Source organism: Coregonus lavaretus (genome assembly GCF_964263955.1).
Source record: "Coregonus lavaretus genome assembly, chromosome: 4".
Lineage (NCBI taxonomy): Eukaryota > Metazoa > Chordata > Actinopteri > Salmoniformes > Salmonidae > Coregonus > Coregonus lavaretus.
Genome location: NC_139991.1, coordinates 26,902,111 through 26,919,987, shown reverse-complemented (window position 1 = coordinate 26,919,987; position 17,877 = coordinate 26,902,111). Strand labels below are relative to the sequence as shown.

The window sequence follows — 17,877 nt, the reverse complement described above, 5'->3', positions numbered from 1 at the left end:
GCCATTCGGATTAAGCCGTTTGGATTAAACCTCTGGTTGCCTGTTGAATGAAAGAAGAGGATAATAAAATAATATTTTTATTCTGAATATGGATTTAAAAGATTATGGTTTGTTAAAATTATTCTCTGCACCTTCCCAAACAGAAATAACACTTGAGATTAAATTCAAAGAGCCAAAAAATATGTTTATTGCAAGTACACAGTATAAACAAAGTTTAGACAATAGGGGAAATACCATATGAGATTTTATCATTAACAAGGTTGTGAAAGCTAAATCTAACAAGGGGGAATATACAGTTATTCCTTTTCAGTTGTGTAATAAGGACATTTTTCAATCACAATCACACTAGCTATAGTTTAAAATGTTTTACTCTGAATTAAGTGGATTAACCGTATAACCTTAACTTGATAATCATTTAAATCCAGTGCATTGTCCACTTTTTACTTTAGATATGGTCTTTATTAAAAGGGAAGCATGTTGAGCTAAACAATAGTTAACACAACAGTACTATTGTGCCTTATCTGATAGTCTTTTTAACATGGCCGAAAGTGCAATCAAAATATATAAAGGTCTCTATTGTGGCAATAAATATCCCAGCTCTTTAAATTACAGTCTGACACACAGAATCAAATAATATCAATATACTTTAGGAAAAGAGCTCAATAATGCACATACTTTCGAATGCTGTAAAGTTGGCCTTGGAGTAAATATCAATGATAATACAGGACAAGACATTCACATTGAATTGTGAAGCAGAATTAGTCACTAAAAATCACGAGTGATAAAATAAAATTCCATTCAACACAGGTGTAATAATTGTCTGCATATCATGCAGTAGTGTAGAGCTGAATTTAACTACTCATGGGGAAATCTAGACTTGGTCACTTTGCATGAGAATAATAAAAATAGAAAAATCAGAACAAATTCTATAAAAACAAAAAAATACTGGCAAATATCTTAATACACTAACAGAAGAGACTGAAATTGATACAAAAGCACTAATACAAAATGCTAAGGATACTATTTTAGTGTCTCAAATAAATAAAAGGGTTACTAAAAAGGTGTATGCCTTTTAAATGTGTTTAAACAGAAATATATTGCGCTCATCAACCAGTAGTTAACATGTAAGCACCCTTCTATTCATTCTACACCTTTTTGTTATAAAAACAATGTTACTAAAAATATACGTACAAAACAATGGTTTGGTGTTTAGAACTAAAGCTGTAACTAGGTTGTCTGGAATGCAAGAAAACCAATCTGGAGGGAATTTGACTGGAGAAATCACTGAATAACTGTTACTCCAGTCTACAAACCCAAGGTTATGTCTCAAATGGCACCCTATTTGCCATGTAGTGCACTACCTTTCGCATATACAGTGTAAGTCGGAAGTTTACATACACATAGGTTGGAGTCATTAAAACTTGTTTTTCAACCACTCCACACATTTCTTGTTAACAAACTATCGTTTTGGCAAGTCGGTTAGGACATCTACTTTGTGCATGACACAAGTCATTTTTCCAACAATTGTTTACAGACAGATTATTTCACTTAGAATTCACTGTATCACAATTCCAGTGGGTCAGAAGTTTACATACACTAAGTTGACTGTGCTTTTAAACAGCTTGGAAAATTCCAGAAAATTATGTCATGGCTTTAGAAGCTTTTGATAGGCTAATTGACATCATTTGAGTCAATTGGAGGTGTACCTGTGGACGTATTTCAAGGCCTACCTTCAAACTCAGTGCCTCTTTGCTTGACATCATGGGAAAATCAAAATAAATCATCCAAGACCTCAGAAAAAGAATTGCAGACCTCCACAAGTCTGGTTCATCCTTGGGAGCAATTTCCAAACGCCTGAAGGTACCACGTTCATCTGTACAAACAATAGTACGCAAGTATAAACACCATGGGACCACGCAGCCGTCATACCGTTCAGGAAGGAGACGCGTTCTGTCTCCTAGAGATGAACGTACTTTGGTGCGAAAAGTGCATATCAATCCCAGAACAACAGCAAAGGACCTTGTGAAAATGCTGGAGGAAACAGGTACAAAAGTATCTATATCCACAGTAAAACGAGTCCTATATCGACATAACCTGAAAGGCCGCTCAGCAAGGAAGAAACCACCGCTCCAAAACCACCATAAAAAAGCCAGACTACGGTTTGCAACTGCACATGGGGACAAAGATCGTACTTTTTGGAGAAATGTCCTCTGGTCTGATGAAACAAAAAATAGAACTGTTTGGCCATAATGACCATCATTATGTTTGGAGGAAAAAGGGGGACGCCGAAGAACACCATCCCAACCGTGAAGCACGGGGGTGGCAGCATCATGCTGTGGGGGTGCTTTGCTGCAGGAGGGACTGGTGCACTTCACAAAATAGATGGCATCATAAGGAAAATTATGTGGATATATTGAAGAAACATCTCAAGACATCAGTCAGGAAGTTAAAGCTTGGTCGCAAATAGGCCTTCCAAATGGACAATGACCCCAAGCATACTTCTAAAGTTGTGGCAAAATGGCTTAAGGACAACAAAGTCAAGGTATTGGATTGGCCATCACAAAGCCCTGACCTCAATCCTATAGAAAATATGTGGGCAGAACTGAAAAAGAATGTGCGAGCAAGGAGGCCTACAAACCTGACACAGTTACACCAGCTCTGTCAGGAGGAATGGGCCAAAATTCACCCAACTTATTGTGGGAAGCTTGTGGAAGGTTCCCCGAAACGTTTGACCCAAGTTAAACAATTTCAAGGCAATGCTACCAAATACTAATTGAGTGTATGTAAACGTCTGACCCACTGGGAATGTGATGAAAGAAATAAAAGCTGAAATAAATCATTCTCTCTATTATTCTGACATTTCACATTCTTAAAATAAAGTGGTGATCCTAACTGACCTAAGACAGGGAATTTTTACTAGGATTAAATGTCAGGAATTGTGAAAAACTGAGTTTAAATGTATTTGGCTAAGGTGTATGTAAACTTCCGACTTCAACTGTAAGTGCAATATATGGGGAATAGAGTGTCATTTGAGAGACAGAACAGATGAGGTCATGACAGTTTGACATTGTATACAGGATAGGTGAGCAGTACACATTGTATACACAGGATAGGAAATAGGAGGATCTTTCCAAATATCTTTTATACATACTAAAAATGTACAAACAATCATGCAGATACAGACGCTAAACATAGACAATGTTTTCTTTATCGAATAAATCATTGGAAGAAACATTCCAATAGAGCTACACACAGATAAAAAGTGACATACACTTGCATGGTTGCATTTTTTCAGATTAGTATTTGAAAAACAAACTGTAGAAAAAGGTTATAGCATCTACAAGTATTTACAAAATACAGGAAGAGGAATGTTTCATTGTAAAGTTTGAAATACAAGAAGTGAAACTGATGGATGGATGCGACTGGAATAGCTAATTCACTATATTAGGGCAAGGAGAATTTCCTGGTCAGGAAAAACTGTAGCCCATAGTTATAGACTAGGCCTAGGGGATCAATTCAATCCGTGTCGCGGAAGATCCACGGTAAAGCACGATTGAAATTTAAAGGCAATGTTCCCGCGTTTGCAGAAAATGCATTCACGGTAAACGCTGCATATGTCGGCTCAATGAAAAATGATCTTTACATATCAATCACGCTATACAGTGGATGTTCGGCAAATCGCGATACAGATTTAATCGAGCCCTAGGTCCCAGAGTTTAATCCTGGTCATGACGCATGGTCAGATAAAACTCCTGGCCCTAAGTATACTTAATGAAAACTACTTCACTGTTCATTACTGAATGCATATCTATCAACGATTTACAACTGTGTTCTACAAAAATGTCTGTTTGAAGTAGAAAATACCACAACAAATAAATGCATGAAAACTGGAGTTCCTTAAAACGGTCATGGCTATGTAACAGCGGACTGTTTTTGACACAAAATGCTAAATTCACATTTCACGTCAGATAGTACAGTTATGATACATTCTAATTTTCAGATTATACAAAAGTATTGAGCTTTTAACAACTGACCGAGACCAAAACGTAGAAATGAGGCAGCAATCTGGAGGGTCTTAAATTAAATAATACAAAGTAAAATTGTATTAATTACAAATACACAACTTAGAAGTTAATTCACTTTATAATTAAGGCGGTCTTATTGCAATATTTCTACATTACAAAGCCTGAATAATTATAGGAAAATGGTGTCACAAATTGCACTTATCCTTGTATGTTAAACTTAAAAGGTTTCCTAGATTGAATGGTGTGAGTGAAGAGAATACTTGACGAGATATTTGGAAAGACATTTGTAGCGGATCTCAAAATCGTCCCGCAACAAGACTTTACAGGAAGAAGAAAAATACTTCTAGCTGAATGTTGAAAAGTCAAGCTTGAGACATACAATAATAACCCCAAGGTATGATCTGCTGGTAAAGAGAACAACAGGTTCTCAAATACAATCGGTCTCTGAAGAGTGAAATGAGCTACGGAGAGCATCTACCTTATCAGTCTGTTTTGGAGGTTGCACGGCTACACGGAGCACCAGAAACCTTGGCTTTTTCACGTCCTCATAAACCATGCTACCTTAACAGGACCAAACTCTGGGCCCTAAAAATAAATCTAAACATTTTGACAATTTTCATTATTGTGGCTATGCCTGACTGATGATCAATAGCAAAACAGCAGATGTCATACAGTGAGCTCCAAAAGTATTTTTGTTGTTTTGGATCTGTACTCCAGAACTTTGGGTTTGAAATTATACAATGACGATGAGGTTAAAGTGCAGACTGTCAGCTTTAATTTGAGGATATTTTTATCCAAATCGAGAGAACCGTTTAGAAATTACAGCACTTTTTGTACATAGTCCCCCAATTGTAGGGCACCAAAGGTATTAAGACAAATTCACTTATATGTGTAAAAATGCACTTATAAAGTAGTAAAAAGTTAAGTATTTGGTCCGACATTCATAGCACACAATGACTACATCAAGCTTGTGACGCTACACATTTGTTGGATGCATTTGCTGCTTATTTTGGTTGTTTCAGATGATTTTGTGCCCAATAGAAATGAATGGTAAATAATGCATTGTGCCATTTTGGAGTCACTTTTATTGTAAATATTAATAGAATTTGTTTCTAAACACTTCTACATTAATGTGGATGCTACCATGATTACAGATAATCCTGAATGAATCGTGAACAATGATGCACAAATATCATTTGTCACTGTCCCAATACTGTTTGAGCTCACTATATGTGCAACGGAGCATGATCGTTTTATGTATTGTACACATGATCTTACCATGTTTGCATGGTTTTGTCTCAAAATACCTGAAGTTTACTGAGGTTCAGTAGGAGGTGAAAGATAGGAACAGAAATAAAAGAGAAATGTCCTTAAAAGAAATACAGTCGTATTTTGACAATGATCCAAGCTAAGCAGAGACCTCTCTCCTTGATAATGGCTCAAAACAGTTGCATAGGCAAATAACACAGTGATTTTGTGACAAAGTATAGACCGTAAATACAATCACGACAAGTAGCATCAAGGATATAACGTTCTGTGGTGTTTCTTTCAGGTTGTAAGGGGATGATTCCCTGGAGGTGATGCATGACTTGGTCCCCCTTCCCCTACCTGGGTGCTATTTTTTCTTGACCGAGGCCAGTTCTTTTTGAAGGTCGGCAAACTTTGGCCGGTTTTCAGGCTTGTACTCCCAGCACTTCTGCATGACTTTGTAAACCTCCTCAGGGCACTTTTGTGGACAGGACATTCTGTAGCCTAAGATGGGGGTGAAAGACAGACACAAACAGGGAAACATTCAGTGAATTTCCTAGGATGGATCAAGGCAGAATAATCAGGGGTATGAGGTTGGAAAACAAATGACCAACCAATGCAGTTCTCTTCATGACTGCTTGTAGTTTTTCAAGTAATTGGCTCGAAGGCCAAATCCAATGCAAGAGAACACATAGATGACTCACTCAATGGTCAATGCATAATTATGGTGGCGTAGTCTTTTGAGTTCTCTAATTTCCTTCAGTTTTATACCTAATTAGTACACCGCTCATTCATCCTTAAAGACCGTTACCAGTCAGAAATGCCTTCATCAGACCACTAATGGTCATATGTGATGTCCGATATCATTAGCAAATCCCTCATAACAGGAAAAATCATAAGGTACAATCAGTTAAATTATCTTGTCAAGAGATAAAAAAAAAGAGGCTCCACCAAAATACTGGAGCACATACTCCTCTGTCTACTGGCCTAAACAATCAACAACAGAGGAGTTGGCTAAAGCACAAACGGCTCCGGCTACCAAGCTCATACAGATATTCTGTCAGATAAGGAAATCAATACAACACTCTGAACCCTTGGAGGGATCTCTTCTTACCTTTCTCCACTTGCTCTCTGGCCTGCTGGTTGGTCATCCCAGGGTAAGGACACACTCCTAGACTAAACGTTTCCCATAGGAGGATGCCATAGCTCCACACGTCACTCTCCGAGCTGTATCTCCCTGAAACACCAACCAGACACAACACTCTTAGCCACCATGTATTGGAGAAGAAATGTGGTGACATGTCGGGGATGCTGTGTCATCAAAAAGCTATGCTACCTTCTGCAGACTTACAATCATATGCTCCAAAAGAACATCACTATTAAGAGCTGTTTTTTCCCCCCTAAATACCAACTACTGTAGTTGCCCTTTGCTGGGTTAGGCCAGTGTTGTGGGGTTAGGCCAGTGTTGCGGGGTTAGGCCAGTGTTGCGGGGTTAGGCCAGTGTTGTGGGGTTAGGCCAGTGTTGTGGGGTTAGGCCAGTGTTGTGGGGTTAGGCCAGTGTTGCTGGGTTAGGCCAGTGTTGCGGGGTTAGGCCAGTGTTGCGGGGTTAGGCCAGTGTTGCGGGGTTAGGCCAGTGTTGCGGGGTTAGGCCAGTGTTGTGGGGTTAGGCCAGTGTTGTGGGGTTAGGCCAGTGTTGCGGGGTTAGGCCAGTGTTGCGGGGTTAGGCCAGTGTTGTGGGGTTAGGCCAGTGTTGTGGGGTTAGGCCAGAGTTGTGGGGTTAGGCCAGAGTTGTGGGGTTAGGCCAGAGTTGCAGGTTTAGGCCAAAGTTGCAGGTTTAGGCTAGTGTTGCTGTTAAGCACATAATGACAAATATATTTGGAGGTTTGATAACGAAATTGGTGAAAAAGTACAGCCTCGCAGTTTTACCATAATTTAATGCCTCTGGAGCCGTCCACTTGATTGGGATCTGTTTGAGGCCGGACGACGAGTAGATCCCATCATCCTCTTGTCTTGACATCCCAAAGTCGCTGATCTTCAGCAGGTTGCTCTCTCCCACCAGACAGTTCCTGGCCGCCAGATCCCTGTGGGAGACGGACGGAGGGATGGATAATATCACTTTACTTCCACTCTCACTCCATCTTCCTCAGATCATGGGTCATGGGGGTGCAGCAGAGGGAATGAGAAGTCTAGAGTGAAGAGTGTGACAAAAAGATGGGCTGTGGTGGGTTCTAAATACACCAGCAACACATGACCACCTCCATGAGGGGCTTGTTGAGACTTGTTTTGTCGAGGCTCCCGAAGTCACTACCACACGCCTGCTTATTATGGCAAACAGTAGGCCTTTGTTTGGATATTAACTTTTCATGAACAAACACTCACGACCACAACCTTTAACAGGCGTTTCAACTGAAACCATTGCTCTCAGAGAAGTATTAGTCAATAGTTTCTATACCTTGACAAGACTGGCAACATAGCATCTGACCGCTCAGCTAGATAGCCGTTCGCACCAACATCCCCATCAAACAAGCAATTTATGCGCACCCATGCACACACACAGACAGACAGGGTGTAGTAGCTAGAGTTTAATCTCTACAGAACAAAGTGGATGGATTTAGTGATAGAGCCTGCTTATCATGACAGATGCTAGCCATATTGGTCGACATGAATAACTATCATTTGAATGTTCATATTAACAATGCCATTAAATAAATGACTTAAATAGTAGGCAATCAGGACACCTAAAACACATGTACATGAGTTGGAACAGATGGGGATCTCAACTACTACTGTACATGTAGGCTAAAGGTCACCATACTGTCTGTAATCGGATGATGTGAACATTTATAATCTACAGAGAGAAAACTCATCCACCAGATTGTTTGGGCCCTGCTGCAGGTGGATGGGATGACCCTGTACCATCTGTGTGTGTGTATACATTCCAGGTATGTGTGTAAGTATGCGCAAGAGTGTGTGTGCATATATGTGTGTGTGCGACATGTACAAATTGAGCCCTGCATCCCTCCCGTTTCAATTTCATAGCCCTGCAGCCCCTCTGTGAGAAGGAGGCCTACAGCTACTCTATGTATTTTTCAAAGAGCTTCTCCTGGCATTTCTGCTGACTGCCAGCACTGAGCCGCAGAGTTGGGCCAAATTAGGCTGTCACTCAGGGATACTGGTCCCGGTGAGATAAGTAATAGCAATGTACCGGAGATGATTTGATAGCCCCGCTGTGCTAAGAGAAATGTAAGACTGATTGCAGCAGCAGCACCTCACTCTCTCTTGCTGCGACTATCTGGCTTGGTGTAAATAGTTTTCACTTGAAAACACAATCTCAAATTGGCCTGGATAGAGAAATAGAGATATGGCTCAGGGCTCGGTGTGTTACTATCAAAGCTGATAGTGTTGTAAACCGTGTTAAGCAGCGAGAGATCCATGTTGTCCTCTCACATACAGTGGGGAAAAAAAGTATTTAGTCAGCCACCAATTGTGCAAGTTCTCCCACTTAAAAATATGAGAGAGGCCTGTAATTTTCATCATAGGTACACGTCAACTATGACAGACAAATTGAGAAAAAAAAATCCAGAAAATCACATTGTAGGATTTTTTAATGAATTTATTTGCAAATTATGGTGGAAAATAAGTATTTGGTCACCTACAAACAAGCAAGATTTCTGGCTCTCACAGACCTGTAACTTCTTCTTTAAGAGGCTCCTCTGTCCTCCACTCGTTACCGGTATTAATGGCACCTGTTTGAGCTTGTTATCAGTATAAAAGACACCTGTCCACAACCTCAAACAGTCACACTCCAAACTCCACTATGGCCAAGACTAAAGAGCTGTCAAAGGGCACCAGAAACAAAATTGTAGACCTGCACCAGGCTGGGAAGACTGAATCTGCAATAGGTAAGCAGCTTGGTTTGAAGAAATCAACTGTGGGAGCAATTATTAGGAAATGGAAGACATACAAGCCACTGATAATCTCCCTCGATCTGGGGCTCCACGCAAGATCTCACCCCGTGGGGTCAAAATGATCACAAGAACGGTGAGCAAATATCCCAGAACCACACGGGGGGACGTAGTGAATGACCTGCAGAGAGCTGGGACCAAAGTAACAAAGCCTACAATCAGTAACACACTACGCCGCTAGGGACTCAAATCCTGCAGTGCAAGACATTTCCCCCTGCTTAAGCCAGTACATGTCCAGGCCCGTCTGAAGTTTGCTAGAGTGCATTTGGATGATCCAGAAGATAATTGGGAGAATGTCAGATGAAACCAAAATATAACTTTTTGGTAAAAACTCAACTCATCGTGTTTGGAGGACAAAGAATGCTGAGTTGCATCCAAAGAACACCATACCTACTGTGAAGCATGGGGGTGGAAACATCATGCTTTGGGGCTGTTTTTCTACAAAGGGACCAGGACGACTGATCCGTGTAAAGGAAAGAATGAATGGGGCCATGTATCGTGAGATTTTGAGTGAAAATCTCCTTCCATCAGCAAGGGCATTGAAGATGAAACGTGGCTGGGTCTTTCAGCATGACAATGATCCCAAACACACCGCCTGGGCAACGAAGGAGTGGCTTCGTAAGAAGCATTTCAAGGTCCTGGAGTGGCCTAGCTAGTCTCCAGATCTCAACCCCATAGAAAATCTTTGGAGGGAGTTGAAAGTCCGTGTTGCCCAGCGACAGCCCCAAAACATCACTACTTTAGAGGAGATCTGCATGGAGGAATGGGCCAAAATACCAGCAACAGTGTGTGAAAACCTTGTGAAGACTTACAGAAAACGTTTGACCTGTGTCATTGCCAACAAAGGGTATATAACAAAGTATTGAGAAACTTTTGTTATTGACCAAATACTTATTTTCCACCATCATTTGCAAATAAATTCATAAAAAATCCTACAATGTGATTTTCTGGATTTTTTCCCCTCATTTTGTCTGTCATAGTTGACGTGTACCTATGATGAAAATTACAGGCCTCTCTCATCTTTTTAAGTGGGAGAACATGCACAATTGGTGGCTGACTAAATACTTTTTTTCCCCACTGTATCTTACTTTAGGGGGGCCTCCTTACATTGTAAAGGGGAAGACATTTCATGGAGTCTAAATTCAGTTAGGTTTGAAAATGGAGTGGGTTTGCTACTAGGGCAAGAGGTTTGAGTTTCATGTATGAAGTTTTGTGCCATTAATAGGACTGCTTAACTGAAATTATGTTCAAAGCATGGGCAATCTCTTGAATGTTAGACAGATAGGGCTATTTGTTGGAATAGTCTATGCAGAATAATGAACATACAGTACATGTTACATACAGTACTCAACAGATTGATGTGGTAAAACAATACCTGTGGATGCAGTTTTTAAGCTCGAGGTAAGCCATTCCTGCAGCTGCATCTAAAGCAAACTTCACCAGCTGCTTGGTCTTCAGGTCTTCCTTCTTCTTCCGGAGGAATGACAAGAAGTCCCCTCCTTCCAATAAGATATAAAAATCTATGTTCAGAATTGTAACATTTGGGGGACATAAAAAGTAGTTATGTCCCAAAAAGTTGTTTCTGTATGGCAGTACTGTATGCTACTGGACTTACCTGGCACTAGCTCCATCACAATGTAAATAGGCTGCCGTTGTGTGCAAACGCCTATCAACTTCACAATGTTTGCATGGTCATATTGCTTGAGGATCCTGTAGCAACAACATTTGACAGTACCAGACATTTACATATTTGTCAAATCTCTAAACACCAGACTAAAAGTGTATTAAGTGAAATAATGTCAAAGATAAGTGACCAGATGTTTCTAGGCACTTAAAGGGACCTGCAACTGATAGCTGACATTTTCATCCACTATATTGCAGCTCCTCTCACCTGGCTTCTGATAGGAATTTGATCTTCAGCTCCTGTGGAAGATCCTCTTTACATGTTTTGACTGCCACAGGAGTCTTGTCCCGCAATGTTCCTTTGAATACCTCACCAAAGTTGCCCTAAGAACAAAGAAAAAACAGAGATACAGTAACAAAAGTTTGTTTAGTATATATTAACAACCACAAAAAAACTCTGCCGTACACATGTGGTGAACATGAAGAGGATATCCAAAACCACTAACTTTGCCAAGAAGCTCTCCAAGAATAACATCCTCATGGTTGAGTATCCATTTTTTATCCTACGAAAGATGGAACAAAACATAGGCAATGTAAACACCAAATACAAAACCTCCACACACACAATACAAACGAAACCATACAAATGCTACTGTGTAACAAAGCATTGACTGACTATTGTATTATCAGAATTCCTATAAACCGAGGCACATTTACTTCAGCCACAAAAACATCTTCACTGAGCAAGAAAATAATAGCCCAGCTCAACATAACACATTCCAATGGCTAGTCTCATTGAATAAAATAATGATCAAATCTTCCAAGTGCTATGTGGTGCCTAATGGTAAAATGTCACCGCTTTGCCATGAAGTGCTCATAGAAAGACCATTTAAAAACACTTAGTGTTCAGAGGCTTCAGCAGACTCAATACAGTAGTAATGACAACAACCATTAACCCCGTGTTGGTAATGGCTGGGGCAATTAAAACACCATTATGTTCAACACCAGCAGGCTAGCTTAGGAGGACTCTAGGACTTCTTTATGATTAAACCTGGGTATTGAAAGTGTTGGCTTATTTCCCTCTATCCAGAAAACGTCAGGCATATTGGATCCAGTTGCAGCAAAATAGCGGATATTAAAAATACATTTGCACTACTAGCTTATACATGAGAAATGTCCCTTGAAAGATGTCATACAGGTCAGGAAACCAGATGTTAATAACGTCAATGGCTAAAATAGCCAAGGAATCTTCTGGAACACATCAATGTAATTGAATACAGAACAACAGCCTGGTATTATAGAGGACTGAAAAGCCCAATTGTTATTTGTTTTATTAAATTGTGGCAAGTGTAGTTAGACCTTCATCTACAAAAAGTGGTTAAACTGTGATCACAGTACTCTACTTATTAAAACTGAAATATTTAGTTGATGTCAGATTCTTACTATATTTCAGGATATGGCCAAAACCCGCAGAACAAAACATCAAATAATGTTGAGATGATGCAGTTTGTCAGAACATATGTAAATCAATCAATTAAAAGTTGCGAGTCCCAGAAAAGCTAGGGATCAACTTCATTTCGACTCATGCTGATGTCAGCAGCACATACTGGATGTATACTTAGAGAAAGTGAGAGCGGCTGTAAAATAATAATGGGTCTCAGTGAGAGAGCCTGTAAAAAGTAATGCGTCTCAAATGAAAGACCTGGTGAAAACTGACCGAAATGAGAGCAGAGTACAAAAACATTCTGGCAGTAATACAAACCGATGTATGTTTATGCTCGTCCCGTGTGGCTCAGTTGGTAGAGCGGGGGACCAGTACGAAAATGTATGCACTCACTACTGTTAGTCGCTCTGGATAAGAGCATCTGCTAAATGACAAAAACTTTCAAATGTAAATAAGAACTTCAGAACCTTTAATATCATGATGTAGGGTCAGGAGTTTTCCTCTGATGACATAACCAGACCAGGAAAAACTCTGGGCCCCATTTGTAGGGTATAACTAGGACCCAGAGTTTTTTAAATTAATTAACTCAGTGCCTAGTTATAAGCAATGGAGCCTAGACCACTGATGTCCCTGAAAACGACTTGAGACGTGGGTGTCGCTTGCTATCCTTTTCCTGTTTTGGAAGACTTAAATCATCATATGTAATGTGAATGACTAATTCTGAACTTGATGGGGCATATTTCTGACCATCTATTAGCTTAACACTAAACTCTTCTGGACAACGTGAGCATATTGATGAGTTTTACTGTGTGCCATAAAAGGCCTCCAAGACAACATGATGGCTTTAGCAATAATTAGATTCCCATCCCTGTTGTGAGACCTCCCATTGACTTCTGATCTACATCACATGGTGAATGAACATGGATTTGAGAGAAAATATGTTTTACCTTGACGACTGGATTTAAAAGCACCACCCCAGACTTCTTGGTAATGACTTGCTTTGTAGTGTAATGATGTTCAATTAACTGAGGAATGGTCGGGAAGCCAGTGCCTTCAAAACGATACTGGTTCTGTGGAGGCAGAGAGCATAAAGTAAGTAAAAAGAAAGTAGACTTGTGCAAGCCAGAACAGCTCATAGGAGCAGCTTGATGTACAAGTACACCCCCTGGACAGGACGCTAGTCTATCACAGGGCCTTACCCCAAATCTATCTCCTTAATGCTGAGTGCCAAGCAGAGACGCATCGGGTCCCATTTTGGTATGATTCGGCTGGTGATCGATCTCCCAACCTTCCAATCTCAGGGAAGACACTAACTACAAGGGTACTGACTTGGTAATTTATAAACTAAAAAGATGAGTTGGAAGCTTTGCTAATCAGCATCTTTCGTGTTACGGAAACCTTACAACTTTACAAGCAATTACTAGTAGCATTACTAGTTGCTGCCATCTGAATCAATTAAATTAAAATATCAACCATAGAATTCCTTGTCAAATAGTTTCATTTCGTACCAAGTTGCCTGTAAACTCGTATCTCTGTCTACGTAACAGACACAAAGTAATCATTGGCTGACGCACATCATCGCATCAAATATACCTGAATACATTTTTATCTTTTGTCTCTTATTCTGCTGAAACCCAATTGCTCTGCAGTGAAACAAACAGCTTTATTCAGAACTGAACAAGTAGAACTCACATCTGCAAACTGGATGATGAAGTGTCTCCGTTGTCCGTCGGAGAAGACAGACAGGACGTACTCGCCAGGCTTGCCATGGCTCTCCCGGACTAGGAAGTCGCCCTGCTGTTTGAGCAGCTCCTGGGCCTCGGTCCTGGGGATGGCCCCGTGGTACCACTCCTGGTCCCCCAGGGGCTTCTCACTGGTCGGGATCACGTCGAAAAACTGCTGGACACGTACAATGGAATGAAATTACATGATGATATATGATATTATGATGATATGATAATGACAATTAGGGATCAATCGTGAATTACTCTTCAATTGTCAGTCAAGACAGCTATAAGATCTGTGTCACTCCACTCAGAAAGGACATATTGTTGACTAGATATGATATAACAGGTAACGCACAATTTGAATGCAATATGTATGATACACATATTTTCCACACTCACTACTCAAGGCAACGCGAACAAAGACAATGGTTTTAAAACCAATTTTGGAACTATCTAACAGACTTTAGAACTTACAGATGATGATCCAAGGACAGATTTCGGAGAGCGGATGATACCGGCGATGGAATGACGCAAGGTGTCCAACTTTGAAATCTTGTCTTTGCCTTTGTCTTTGTCCTGAGAATACAGAGACATTTGTTAGACTTATAATCAGTTGAGCATTAACAATTGAACAAGCCCAATACAGTAAACCTTACTGTACTGTATGTTAGGGAGGTTTAAAGTGATCACTATGTGCTCACACTGCCCTCCTCTGTTCACCCAACTATCTGCAGAGAGAGCTACAGCCCAAAGGAGGCTCAACAGCACTAAATCATCTCACATACTGTACAGTCAACAAACAGCTTTTTATGTTGTGCTCATACATTGCCCCATTCAAAGTCAAACATCTCAATGTCAGTGAAATATGTTTCCCATTTCACTAAAATGACTAAGTCAATGGAAAACTAGTTTTCAACTAGTATGCAACATCAGTGTTTTTCTTCTGAACTGGTTTTCCTAAGACACCATCTGCTTTTAAACAGAAATTTGATTGACACACAGATACATCTATTTTTATCTCTATGGATTGACATTTCGGTCACATTTCATCTCCCCAGATGGTTTGATGAGAAGTGAAAAAAGTTCAGCACACCATTGTCCTTTAGATAAAAAAAAACAAATATTTAAGTTGTCTGAATGAATATGTCGTTGGAGACAGCAGAAGACAACAAAACATACTGACCTACTACTATACAATGAAAATGTACAGGACAATGCACAGAATGAATAGAACGGTCTTGGAAGCTCTAACCCTGGCAATTTGACTGGTAAACTCATGGGTACACTCACAATGGCTGTCTGGTATTGTGATGTAATAATCTTTATGGTCATTTGGAATGTTCTATCAACTGATACGATATTCACGTGATAAGGACAAATTCCCCTCGACCACAGCCACAAAATGGGGAAACCAAAAACGTATTTCCCATTGACCCCCCATTGTAACAGAGCAAACTTCGTTGTCGATTTTTAGTTATACAGAAATAACAAAACATGCCGAAAAGCTGCGTTGTTCAATGTACATGTAATCAGGTCAAAAATCCTGACCTACGATTCGCAATGCTCCCCCGTAGGGAAATATGAGACTGTGAGAAGAGCCCTGTGGCTTCAGGCTATTCGTGGGAGAGTGGGAAATGTGGGGACCCGTTGTCCAAGTAGACTACACATACAGTGCCTTCAGAAAATATTCATACCCTTTGACTTATTCCACATTTTGTTGTGTTACAGCCTGAATTCAAAATGGATAAAATATATATTTTTTAATCACTCATCTTACACACAATACCCGATAATGACAAAGTGAAAACATGTTTTTAGAAATGTTTGCATATTGATTGAAAATGAAATACAGAAATGTCTCATTTACATAAGTATTCAATTCATGTTAGCATCACCTTTGGCAGCGATTTTGGCTATGCGTCTTCCTGGGTAACAATTGTCAAGTCTTGCCATAGATTTTCAAGCAGATTTATGTCAAAACTGTAACTTGGCCACTCACTGTCTTCTTGGTAAGCAATTCCAGTGTAGATTTGGCCTTGTGTTTTAGGTTATTGTCCTGCTGAAAGGTGAATTAATCTCCCAGTGTCTGGTGGAAAGCAGAATGAACCAGGGTTTCCTACACGATTTTGCCTGTGCTCAGCTCCATTCCATTTATTGTTTATTATGGAAAACTCCCTAGTCCTTAACGATTACAAGCATACCCATAACATGATGCAGCCACCACTATGCTTGAAATTATGGAGAGTGGTACTCAGTAATGTGTTGTATTGGATTTACCCCAAACATAGCACTTCGTATTCAGGAAAAAAAGTGAATTGCATTGCCACATCTTTTGCATTATTACTTTAGTGCCTTGTTGCAAAAAGGATGAATGTTTTTGGAATGTTTTTTATTCTGTACAGGCTTCCATCTTTTCACTCTGTCAATTAGGTTAGTATTGTGGAGTCACCATTGGCCTCATGGTGAAATCCCTGAGCGGTTTCCTTCCTCTCCAGCAACTGCGTTAGGAAGGATGCCTGTATCTTTGTAGTGACTGGGTGTATTGATACACCATCCAAAGTGCAATTAATAAATTCACCATGCTCAAAGGGAGGGATATTCAACATATATATATATATATATATATATACAGTGGGGAAAAAAAGTATTTAGTCAGCCTACAAATTGTGCAAGTTCTCCCACTTAAAAAGATGAGAGAGGCCTGTAATTTTCATCATAGGTACACGTCAACTATGACTGACAAAATTAGAATTTTTTTCCCAGAAAATCACATTGTAGGATTTTTAATGAATTTATTTGCAAATGATGGTGGAAAAAATGTATTTGGTCAATAACAAAAGTTTCTCAATACTTTGTTATATACCCTTTGTTGGCAATGACACAGGTCAAATGTTTTCTGTAAGTGTTCACAAGGTTTTCACACACTGTTGCTGGTATTTTGGCCCATTCCTCCATGCAGATCTCCTCTAGAGCAGTGATGTTTTGGGGCTGTCGCTGGGCAACACAGACTTTCAACTCCCTCCAAAGATTTTCTATGGGGTTGAGATGTGGAGACTGGCTAGGCCACTCCAGGACCTTGAAATGCTTATTACGAAGCCACTCCTTCGTTGCCCGGGCGGTGTGTTTGGAATCATTGTCATGCTGAAAGACCCAGCCACGTTTCATTTTCAATGCCCTTGCTGATGGAAGGAGGTTTTCACTCAAAATCTCATGAAACATGGCCCCATTCATTCTTTCCTTTAAACGGATCAGTCGTCCTGGTCCCTTTGCAGAAAAACAGCCCCAAAGCATGATGTTTCCACCCCCATGCTTCACAGTAGGTATGGTGTTCTTTGGATGCAACTCAGCATTCTTTGTCCTCCAAACACGACGAGTTGAGTTTTTACCAAAAAGTTCTATTTTGGTTTCATCTGACCATATGACATTCTCCCAATCCTCTTCTGGATCATCCAAATGCACTCTAGCAAACTTCAGACAGGCCTGGACATGTACTGGCTTAAGCAGGGGGACACATCTTGCACTGCATGATTTGAGTCCCTGGCGGCGTAGTGTGTTACTGATGGTAGGCTTTGTTACTTTGGTCCCAGCTCTCTGCAGGTCATTCACTAGGTCCCCCCGTGTGGTTCTGGGATTTTTGCTCACCGTTCTTGTGATCATTTTGACCCCACGGGGTGAGATCTTGCGAGGAGCCCCAGACCTAGGGAGATTATCAGTGGTCTTGTATGTCTTCCATTTCCTAATAATTGCTCCCACAGTTGATTTCTTCAAACCAAGCTGCTTAGCTATTGCAGTTTCAGTCTTCCCAGCCTGGTGCAGGTCTACAATTTTGTTTCTGGTGTCCTTTG

General features: G+C 40.3%; 1 protein-coding gene across 2 annotated transcripts in view; it reads right to left on the bottom strand.

The window, feature by feature from the left end:
* Positions 1 to 171: 171 nt before the first annotated feature.
* Positions 172 to 17,877, bottom strand: part of fer (fer (fps/fes related) tyrosine kinase) — a 46,838-nt gene continuing 29,132 nt past the window's right edge. The window contains exons 10-19 of one of the 2 annotated variants that reach the window (XM_084158952.1): positions 14,507 to 14,608; positions 13,998 to 14,204; positions 13,253 to 13,375; positions 11,368 to 11,424; positions 11,130 to 11,245; positions 10,854 to 10,948; positions 10,614 to 10,737; positions 7,200 to 7,354; positions 6,388 to 6,510; positions 172 to 5,777 (exon numbers count right to left, since the gene is read on the bottom strand). In XM_084158952.1, the coding sequence (XP_084015078.1) occupies positions 5,641 to 5,777; positions 6,388 to 6,510; positions 7,200 to 7,354; positions 10,614 to 10,737; positions 10,854 to 10,948; positions 11,130 to 11,245; positions 11,368 to 11,424; positions 13,253 to 13,375; positions 13,998 to 14,204; positions 14,507 to 14,608 (1,239 nt within the window). In that variant the 3' untranslated portion in view covers positions 172 to 5,640. The remainder of the gene's footprint in view (positions 5,778 to 6,387; positions 6,511 to 7,199; positions 7,355 to 10,613; positions 10,738 to 10,853; positions 10,949 to 11,129; positions 11,246 to 11,367; positions 11,425 to 13,252; positions 13,376 to 13,997; positions 14,205 to 14,506; positions 14,609 to 17,877) is intronic. The other variant, XM_084158953.1, reaches the window with a different exon arrangement.